This window comes from Cucurbita maxima, unplaced genomic scaffold (assembly GCF_002738345.1).
Source record: "Cucurbita maxima cultivar Rimu unplaced genomic scaffold, Cmax_1.0 Cma_Scf00003, whole genome shotgun sequence".
NCBI classification, from domain to species: Eukaryota; Viridiplantae; Streptophyta; class Magnoliopsida; order Cucurbitales; family Cucurbitaceae; genus Cucurbita; species Cucurbita maxima.
The window spans coordinates 6,926,494-6,936,780 of record NW_019272019.1 but is presented as its reverse complement, the minus strand read 5'-3'; the positions used below and the strand labels follow the sequence as shown (position 1 = coordinate 6,936,780).

At 40.1% G+C, this 10,287-nt stretch overlaps 3 protein-coding genes and 1 long non-coding RNA gene across 4 annotated transcripts; 1 reads left to right on the top strand and 3 right to left on the bottom strand.

Annotated features, from left to right (window-relative positions):
- Window positions 1-146: 146 nt before the first annotated feature.
- Window positions 147-2,005, bottom strand: LOC111476380 (WUSCHEL-related homeobox 8-like). Its single transcript, XM_023120019.1, has 3 exons — window positions 1,602-2,005; window positions 694-1,203; window positions 147-506 (listed from the first exon to the last, which is right to left on the bottom strand). The coding sequence occupies exons 1-3, from the start codon at window positions 1,831-1,833 to the stop codon at window positions 424-426; spliced, it is 825 nt and encodes a 274-aa protein (XP_022975787.1). The 5' UTR covers window positions 1,834-2,005; the 3' UTR covers window positions 147-423.
- Window positions 2,006-2,692: 687 nt separating this feature from the next.
- On the top strand, window positions 2,693-4,512 carry LOC111476377 (putative 12-oxophytodienoate reductase 11). Its single transcript, XM_023120014.1, has 5 exons — window positions 2,693-2,999; window positions 3,072-3,212; window positions 3,289-3,419; window positions 3,522-3,698; window positions 3,820-4,512. Exons 1-5 carry the CDS (start codon window positions 2,872-2,874, stop codon window positions 4,413-4,415), a joined length of 1,173 nt encoding a protein of 390 aa, XP_022975782.1. The 5' UTR covers window positions 2,693-2,871; the 3' UTR covers window positions 4,416-4,512.
- Window positions 4,513-6,029: 1,517 nt separating this feature from the next.
- Window positions 6,030-7,924, bottom strand: LOC111476382 (HMG1/2-like protein). Its single transcript, XM_023120023.1, has 8 exons — window positions 7,748-7,924; window positions 7,598-7,652; window positions 7,310-7,417; window positions 6,873-6,930; window positions 6,720-6,764; window positions 6,559-6,639; window positions 6,376-6,468; window positions 6,030-6,280 (listed from the first exon to the last, which is right to left on the bottom strand). Exons 2-8 carry the CDS (start codon window positions 7,642-7,644, stop codon window positions 6,260-6,262), a joined length of 453 nt encoding a protein of 150 aa, XP_022975791.1. The 5' UTR covers window positions 7,645-7,652; window positions 7,748-7,924; the 3' UTR covers window positions 6,030-6,259.
- Window positions 7,925-8,389: 465 nt separating this feature from the next.
- LOC111476383 lies at window positions 8,390-10,170 on the bottom strand. Its single transcript, XR_002717069.1, has 3 exons — window positions 9,944-10,170; window positions 9,753-9,856; window positions 8,390-9,210 (listed from the first exon to the last, which is right to left on the bottom strand). It is a non-coding gene; the product is annotated as an uncharacterized LOC111476383 (long non-coding RNA).
- Between the last annotated feature and the right edge of the window lie 117 nt (window positions 10,171-10,287).

The window sequence follows — 10,287 nt, the reverse complement described above, 5'->3', positions numbered from 1 at the left end:
GAGTCTTCTCAGGGAGATTACTAAAATACAAGTGGGTCGATTTCCATCATTAGTTTAATGGTTATGATTTTACCATTTTGTCTATAATGACCTGCAGGAACTAGATGAGTTGACAGTCCGTTACGAATCAGGCACAAAATTAATCATCATTCGTGCTCAATCAAGCAAATAACTAAAATTGCAGGAATACAACAATTTATACCAAGTAACGTATGTAATCAAATCCTTCAAAATTTGGTTTCGTTCAGTACTGTAAGCTATATCATTCATATCCACGTATATAAATTGCCTCACAGGCATCTTCAAAATTTGATTTCCTTTTACATGCAGTGTAATATTTACTATGTCAGTTGTGGTTCGCACATTCCTCGAGGATGAGCTTCGGTGCAAGCAGTCTAGCAGATCTGCGGAATGTCGGAGGCATCACTCAACCAAGTGATATCCTTCACATGGAGAGTAAGGAGAGTAGTCCGGTACGTTCATTTTTTCATTTGACATATTATTTCCTGCACATTGACAAATTGAATTAGAAAGTAGCAAGTTATTCAGAGATGAGGGGGCACTCAAATATGCATATCTTCATGTTTGATTCGGCATGCTCAAATATATAATTGCTGCATTACGAAATGCTTGGATGAAGAAAATTTGAGAAATGCTCAAATGTAGAACATTAGGAAAGACAGAGTGACATACTATGATTCTGTGTTGGGGTCATCTGACTGATATGACCAGATCCAAAGGATTGAAACATGGGCTCCCCTTTATTCGTTTGTGTGTCAAAGGAAAGAATTTCAGCACCTAATTCAGATCTCTGAGAATACACGTTGCTCAACTTCGGAACAAAATGTTCATAAGCTTGGAAGGTTTCTGGTTTAGTCTTTTTCTCCTTTGGAGAATCGACTTCGGTCTCTGGTTCTGAGTCTGCATTATTTGGTGCTGAATTTGCTTGCTTTCTTTTTGAACGAGCCCTCCTGTTTTGAAACCAATTATAAACGTTTGCTTCTGAAATTTGACCATATTGTATCAGCTGTAGAGTTATATCCTTGATCTTCTGCTTGCTTGGGGTCCCATTGCCCTCATCAAAAATCCGCTCAAGAATTTGAAGCTGCACAGGTGTGGGCGTCCACCGCTGCCTAGCAGTTATCTTGTGACCAGCAGCACAAGCCATTATTGGATCACAGTAAAGATTCCCAAGCCTCATTCCTGAAAACCAGATAACATTCAAGTTGTCAAGGAGCAAAGTTATTTTCCTAAAGAGTCTATTTCTCCAGTCATGTTGGAGCATCATCAAAGGGATCAAAAACAGGAAACACAAGCAGATGGTTCTGATGATGAAACGAACAGCAAGGCCACGCTTAATCTTACAGTTCTCGTATGCAGCATCTTAACAGAACAGGTAATATTAAAGTTTAATCAACCAACAGAACAGAACAGAGGAGGATAGTTTCTCAAACCCAGACTTATTCTTACTCTACAACTACAACAAGTGGATCTAACAGAAAGAACTGTTTTTGTAGGTCCAAACGAATGGAGAAGAAACAGAGAATGAATGAGAAGAGTAATGCAGGAAGATAAGAAAAGAGAGAGAAAAAGAGAGAGACCGGCAAGGTCCTGCTGGGCGGTGATTGCCTTGTGCATCTCGACAAGTTGGTCACAGATGGAAGCATAGACAGAGATCTGCTGCCTGAGGAGCTCCATTTGCTCATCGGTCATCACCTTGACGTAGAGGCCACCAACTCCATCGGCGTCGTTGCTCAATTGCTCCACCTGCATTTGCATTTGCAATTGCTCAGTTTGGTTCTGTTGCTGCTGCTGGTTCTGCCACTCCATCATCTGCAACTTCTGGGTGCGTTGTTCTACGTCTCATTTGGCCATTTCCATTTCCATTTCTCCTCTTAACTTAAAGCAAAGCAAAAAGGGGGGAAAGCACTCAATTGGAAGCAGCACAGAAGAAGTGGATAGGGCCTTACAAAACGGAAAGGAAAAAATGCCACGTCGGACGCGCACTCTATCACTAATTCCGCGGGTCGCGGCGGGTCTTCGGAAGGAAATCTCGGTTTGTTCATCTTTTCTTTGCTTTGCCACGACGGCAATGTCTCTTTAATATTAGCCGCCCTCTACTCGCAGGTGATGCGCGTGGAATGCACGAACCAATGGCTTCGGTTGTCGTGGTTGAATATTCCAATTCCATGCAACGTTGGCATTTTTATAGTTTAAACAAAGAAAAATGTTTGGTCATTTTTTTCTGCGGAAACCGATGACTGAAAAATTTAACCTTTTCTGGAAACGTAATCAAAGGGATTTTCTTCCTCTTATTATATTTTTTGATAAATTAATTAAATAATGCCATATTTAAAGGGTGGGGATGTGAGTGGTGACCAAATTAATTTGTTAAATGACCATTAGGACCTCTCCTCTCTTCAGTTGATGGTAGGCCTGCCCCACGGATTTTTATCTGATGTTCCGAGGATTTGTATTTCAAAATTGGTTATAAAATGGTGAGGAAAGTCGAACAAGGACAATATTGTAATTTTGACATAAAAGGGCAAAATTTGAATATCTTTATAATTGGTTTTCTTTTTTTCTTTTCTTCTTACTTCTTTCTTGCAGTTCATATATATATATATATATATATATATATATAAATCATCAGTCGTGGAACTAATCTTCTAATTCTCAATTTATTAAAGAAGTTTTTTGGTGTACGCTATTCATTCAAAAAGTTGGGAATCTTCCAGGCTTCTAGTCAATATGGCTAATGGAGTGTTGGTGGCATCTAATTAGTTTGGGCCCCGTTCCTAAACTTATCTCCATTCCTACAAATAAACAACACTCATTTGTTACCCACGTTGGAGGCCACATGATACCAATATGACTTCTTTACAAACTAATTCGTTCCCGGCAACCCCCGAACTCCCATCCGACAGCGGCAGCCAAGTTCAGCAGCCGCCGACCCTTCTGTCTCCCTGCGACATGGGACGCTTCTCTCTTTCCCACAGGTCAGTCTGCTGTTCTACAACTTCATGAATGTTCTTGGCCTTGAATTTAGACTTCTCATTTTGTTTTTTCAGGATTGTGTTGGCACCACTCTCGAGGTTAAGGTCTTACAATTTCACGGCTCAACCGCATGCCGCTCTGTACTATTCTCAGAGGGCGACCATGGGCGGTTTCTTGATCGGAGAAGCCTCTGGAATCTCTGAAACTGCTCAAGGGTACCTAATTTAACTTCTTCTTCCTTCGGGGGCTTTTCTTTACTCTGCCAATTGAATTGAATGTATATGTTTGAAGGTACCCAAACACTCCTGGAATTTGGAGGACAGAGCATGTGGAAGCTTGGAAGCCAATAGTGAAGGCTGTTCATGACAAAGGTGGCTTATTCTTCTGTCAGCTGTGGCATGCTGGAAGAGTTTCCTATCGTTGTAAGCCTCGGATTCTTGACTCTAAACGTTGGTACAAACTCTGGTTCAAGTAAAAGGTTATCGAAAGGACCCTTATTTAACTCTCTCTCGGCTGTGTCATAGCTTTTCAGCCAAATGGTGATCCTCCAATATCGTGTACGGACAAGCCACCAGCGACTGAGAAAGATATATGCGGAAGCACAGTACCGGAATATCCCCCTCCTCAGCCACTAACGGCGGAGGGGATTACTCAAGTGGTCAACGATTACAGGGTTGCAGCCAGAAATGCCATGGAAGCTGGTAAGAAGACAATTTGATCTATACTACCTTATTATTAATGATTATAAGAAAAAGAAAACGACCCAATTGAAATTATCCAAATCCCACATGGAAACTCTGATCATTAATCAAAACGAACCAGGTTTCGACGGAGTTGAGATTCACGGCGGCAATGGGTACTTAATCGATCAGTTTCTCAAAGACCAAGTGAACGACAGAAGGGATGATGAATATGGAGGAAGCTTAGAAAACCGCTGCAGATTTGCTCTGGAAGTAGTGAAAGCTGTGAGTGAAGAGATCGGCGGGCACCGAGTCGGAATTCGGCTGTCGCCGTTCGCCAATTACAATGACTGCGGCGACTCTGATCCCGAAGCTCTAGGCGAGTTCATGTGCAAATCCTTGAACAGATATGGGATATTGTATTGCCACATGATCGAGCCGAGGATGGTAACTCAGTTTGAGAAAAGGGAGGGTGAAGGAAGAAGTTTGTTGGCGATGAGAAAGGCGTTTAAAGGAATGTTCATTGTGGCTGGCGGATACGACAAGGAGGAGGGAGAGAAAGTGATTAGAAATGGCGGTGCTGATCTTGTTGCTTTTGGGAGGTTGTATTTGGCGAACCCAGATTTGCCTAAAAGATTTGAACTTGGTGCTGCCCTTAACGAGTACGATCGTAGTACTTTCTACACTCATGACCCTGTAATTGGCTACACTGACTATCCTTTTCTTGAAATGCACTGAAAACAAAATGATGGTTTGATGATAACTTTGTAAGTTTTCCACCATTCGGCTTCTCATTGATCAAATATATTATGTCTATTCTCTCTTTAGCTTTCAACCTCTTAATCGTATTGGTAGAGTTTTGGTGCATCAAATAATAAGTTAAAATCCATCATTCTAATCAATTAGATAGGTCTCATACTACTAAAATATATATATTGAGTTCACTACAGTAACTAAACCTATGATTCAGAGTGACTTCATCTCTTCAATGAAAATAATATTATATAAAAGTTAGTGTGGGGAATATTGTCATTGTCAGCACATGTGTAATGTATATATGTCACGATCATTTTTGTCCAAGGAGTGTTGCATGTGACTACATGTCATGTCAAACCCTCATGTATATATATGTTGTATTATAACGTTTTGGCAAAATCACAATTACACTAATAGACTTGAATTGTCTCAAAATGTGCTATTTAGGGGATTCGACTAGTCACCAATTCTAAGTTATATGTTATCTAAACCGTTATATTGTCTTTTCTTGTATTGCCTTTTCTTGCTTGCTAGCTTATAACATTGCTTTAAAAAAATTTATGCTCCCATCTAAAACCTTCTTATCAAAACGAGGTCAATGACTTAGGTAAACATCATCTGGCCAACAAAAACATGAATTCGAATTGGTTTGGCTCACTCAATGGTGAGAGCGAGTGACGCACTATCGCTTGCAAACATTCCAAGAAAGTGTGATTGTGATCATTGGTATCATAGCCAAATTGGTTCCTGAAAACAATTCAATAAACAAGTCTACAATAAAACAATTAAGTCAGTCCCACATCAAGTGACTAGTTGACATCAAAGATCAAATGCAATATCTTCAAGAGGTTCCTAACAATATTTGGTTCTTGGATGACCACATGAAAAAGCTCGGTGCCAAGATCAACATGAGTGATGTGATGGCGAGCCACTTAAATGAGATCCCCATCTAAGAATTGATGTATACAATGTAAAATGAAAAAGAGAGCCACCAGAGCTAGAGAGCTCAAGTGTGGAAATAGCTTGCTTAAATTCTAAGAATTGATGTATACGATGTAAAATGAAAAAGAGAAAGCCACCAGAGCTAGAGAGCTTAAGTGTGGAAATAGCTTGCTTAAATACCATCGATCATGAGCACTAAACTTTTAGAAGCCGTGAAGACAGCACTAAACTTTCAAAATGGATGATTTTCACATGGTACTTGGGATGGAGTAATTACTTGAGCACAAGGTCATCCCTATGCCCATTGTTGTCCAAACAATGAACCTGAAGGAGTAAAAATGATATCGACACTCCAACTTCAACCGGGTCTAACCCATTACGAACCCAAACCCTATTACGAACCCACCTTCATGGCCATCCAGAGTTCACTTGAAAAGCTTTTGGCCTACAAATAACCATGACCAGCACACGACTAAATGGATGTGAAAATACAAGCACTGGGTTTATTTAAAGAGAGATCTCCGTTTAAGGGTGGCCAACTGGAATTCAGAGATTGTCTGTTAACTGTAATACAGATTTAGTGGGTGGATTTGATTGAATCTTCATCTTATCACATGGTGTGAAGAGGAGTGTTCTTGCTATCTCAGAGAAACATAAGGGAAAAAAAAGATAGTTGGATTGGATAACTAACATTGTAAGGTACAAGACAGATGATCTCCCAATACAACCTTCCGTTACTGAATGCACAAACAAAATAACAGGGAGATGCTAAAATATTTTCATGATAATAACAAAACCAATTAACAGGAAATGATCAGACCATTATTATGGAAAGATCAAGTACACTGAGAGCCTAAATGACGTTGCTATCATCTACATCTTCATCACTCGTCGTCATCGTCCTCCTGTAAAAATAAAGAAAAATAAAATAAAATTAATTTAGGGCTCAAACATTACCACTATAATGTCTAATTTAAATAAACTCCATAAAAAGGATTACCTCTTCGCTGCCCTCATCTCCTTCCTCATCATCATTCACCTCAGACACTGATTTCTCAGATTCATCTTCTTCTGCAGCATTGGCTCCACTGGCCTGAAACTCACAAGGGGAGTGAATTCAATTCAAATAAGAAAAACAGTGCGGAAATATAAATGCTTCATAAGCTTTAACAAGAGGATATACCTGTTTCTTGTTATAGGCCTTCATAACTTTTTCATATTCAACCTTCCTCTTGTCAGCCTTGGCAACGTAAGGTGCTTTATCCTGATATTATAAACAGTAATTCAGACAGAGTTTATAATACCAGGAGAAGTATAAGAAATACTACGATAGCTATCACATACAGCTTCTGACATCGATTTCCATTTCTGTCCAGCAGCTTTACCAACCTGATTACATCATTTGTAGGTATCATCGATCATTTCAACAAAGAGCCATAAAAGTTGGAATGGAGTCAACAACTAAAAGAGCGACTATTAGATAGCTAAATAGCTTACAGCAGACACTGCTTTGTTATTCGGATTCTCCTCATTGAACTTCTTCCTGAACTCTTCCCTTTAATTATCAAAAAATGCAACAACATGACAACACAATGATTATATACGTACTCGACGATTTACAGGAAGAAAACAACTGCAAAAAAAAAAAAGGTTCTAAAGCAAATAGACACAACAAATCAAAGGAATCTCTTTTGTAGAGAGCCAAGCTGTGTTAACATTCGCTTATGTTTCCGTAAGGTATTTGAGACGAACTTGAATACTGTTAGCTACAAATGTTCGATACCCCAATAAAAAATCGTGGAAATCAAGTTCATCGTTAATCTGTCCTTGTTGACATTTTTTTCTAAAACTTCACAACCATGAAAATTAAATAAATTGAATGTAGGCAGAATAATCCAGAATTCGAAATGTAAATTAAAAGATTAAAAAATTACATAAAAACGAAGAAGGCACTGGCGGGCCTCTTGGGCTTGTTAGGATCTTTCGCTGCCTTCTTACTTCCTTTTTTGCCCGCGTTGGCTGCACCTTTCTTCACTGCAAGCCTACAATTTTTGGGGGGAAAACCCATAGACAACGATCAATCAGAAAGAAAGAAAGAGGTCAACGCCTAGCTTTGGGACAGGTAATTCACAACAATGAGGCTTTATAGATCTAGGGCCGATCAAAACTAAAACATAAACATATACGACAGAAAAAGCACGGAGGAAGAAAAAAAAACTTACTTGGTGTCTGCTTTCTTCGACTCCGACTTCGATTTTCCGCCTTTCATTTCGAATCCTGCAGTATACGATCGGATCAGCAACAATCTCGAGAGGAAACAAACAAAAGACGTGAAATTACGTGAGAAATCGAAGGAGATCAATGTAACGTACCGAAGGAAGAGAGCTCCGGAGGGAGGATAGGTTAGGTTTAGGGTTTGAAGAGGGAGGAAGAAGCGGACCTGCGTTTGAGATAGAAGGAGAGAAGGGATACGAGGGTGGAGAGAGTTTTGAGAGAAAAAAAGGGATAATTATGCCCCTGAGAAGGGCAAATTGGAAATTCAATTGCCCAGGAAATGAAAGCAGGGATTTAGGCGGGATTCTAAATTTATTGCCACCTCAATAATCTCCGCACTCCTATTTCATTGGTCCACGTCATTAGATTATTTTTTGCCCTTCCCCATCTCTCCGCCGCTTTGTGTTTGTTTTCTTTCCTAATATTCGTTGGCGGTGCGACTCCCGCCACCCGCACGGCAAAGAGCATCTCCGAAGGCCCGTCTTATCAGATTTCGCCATTTAAAACAAAGCCCAATAGAAGCCCAAAGAAAAGCCCGTATCAACAAATCTCGGGCTTGAAAACAAAGCCCAATAGAAGCCCAAAGTAAAGCCCGTATTAACAAATCTCGGTCTTAAAAATAGACCCAAAAAAAAAAAAAATAATAATAATAAAATAAAAAATAAAAGTTTGAATATGGACACACGAGATGCACGTGCACAACAAAAGTAAACAATTGTAACTTTAATTCACCACAGAAATGAGGTTTCTAAAGTTGAAGGCCAACAACATTATACCCATTTCTACAAAATAACTTCAATTCAATACATGTTGGAAGCATAAGCATGGCATTCATTCATTCTTCATGGTACAGATACAAACCGAGCCCAAATCTTGCACAAGCCTTGCAAAAAGCTATTTCCTCTGCAGCAGCTACAGGATCTTCATTACTGCTATTGGTGGCTGATACTGTTCCAGTCGATTCACGGTGTGCCTCTCCATCAGATCCTCTTACAGTCACGCTTCCATTGTGGGAGAATATAACGTCTCGTATTTCTCCACACCATCCAGGGGCGTAGAAACTCAGCATTCTATTGGCATGAAACCAAGGGATGAAAGTAGCGGATTGAGGAAGTTTCTGGGCAATGTTATCGGGGATTCTCTTGTTTAGATCCCGGAGGATCTCGGCAAGGGGTCGGGTGATTCAGGATGAGTTAGCTGCGGAAAATGATTTATTGAGCGGCACAACATAGTTGGAACTGGGTACTCCCTTCTTGCTACCACTACCATCACTGCTGGAGCAGACAACACGAAGATGGCGGTGTTTTGAAGTGGTAGAGATTAGAGGGAGTCGAATCTCACTAACAGAGTGGGAAGAGGGAAGGGGGGATGATAATGCAGGGAGGTGGGGCCCTGAGAGCTGGGAATGGGCATAGATAACCATGAAGTACAGCAGGGACAACCAACGATGACTTAAGTTGTTATTAAACTCGACTTATATGGGCAATGTACGGGCGAGTATAGAACAGTTGACTACAAGCACCAGAACGCCTTCAAGAACAACCCCGAGGATTTAATACACCTGAACATCGAGAAAGAAGACATTTTAGACAAAATCCAAATCTGAAAATCAATCGAGATCAACCAAAAAACACCACTCCAGCCCCAACAAAGCTGTGGGCTAATCAACAACCAAGGGTTCACGAACCCAAGTATGCGAACTAGGCTGAAAATTAAGGTTAAAAGACATCTGCACAGATTGAGGAACTTTTTGAGGACGATATCATTTGTAACCGTCCAAGTCCACCATTAATCACTTTGGCTCATTAGATATACTTGTCGTCTACTATGGAGAGGGATTAACACTACTCCGACTCCGACTAGTGTATGGAGAGAAAGAAAATATTTTGCTTTTAACCCATTCTCTCTGATTATTTTCATGGTCCCTATTGACTACCAAGCCAGGTGGTTAATAGTGAAAACATAGGGCAATCTAATAAGGTCCCTTAGCAGCCACCAAAAATCAAAACAGAGGAACAAGGTAGTGCCCCAAACAGAACAGGTAAATCGCTCACTCAACAGGTAAGCGTCCATTTGAAATTGTTTATATTAAATTGCAATTACCCCAATCGTTACAGAACAACCGAACCTTCAATTCATCCGATCACACCGAATATTCTGCTCCCGATGATTAGATCCACTCAGGTTCGAAGCTTCCATCGACAGATCTGAAATGATTTCAAGAAAAGAAAAATCCGTCAATATCTCAAATGTTCAAAAGGTCAGAAAGCTACAGATTCCTACAAAAGTTTCACCTCCGGGCAACGGCGGGATGTTGATGTTCACGTCGTCGGAGTCAAATTTGATGCAGTTCTTGATCAAAATTTGTAAGGCAGCGTGGTTTTGTCTTCCTCACCTAACTCCTGGAACTAATTTTATTTGATCAAGGGTTTTTTCGAAATGGGCTTTTATTTTGAAGTGGGCTTACAAAGTTATTAGGTTTAGTCTACAAATGGAGTTTGACCGGCTTCATACCTTCTTCGACCAGACTATACGAAGCTTCACCAACTTCCGTTTGATTTCAGTTCAGATTTTCAAGAACATTCATGTTAGGTTTGCTTTCATAAGCGAAAGCATTGAAAGCACTAAGAAGATTGAA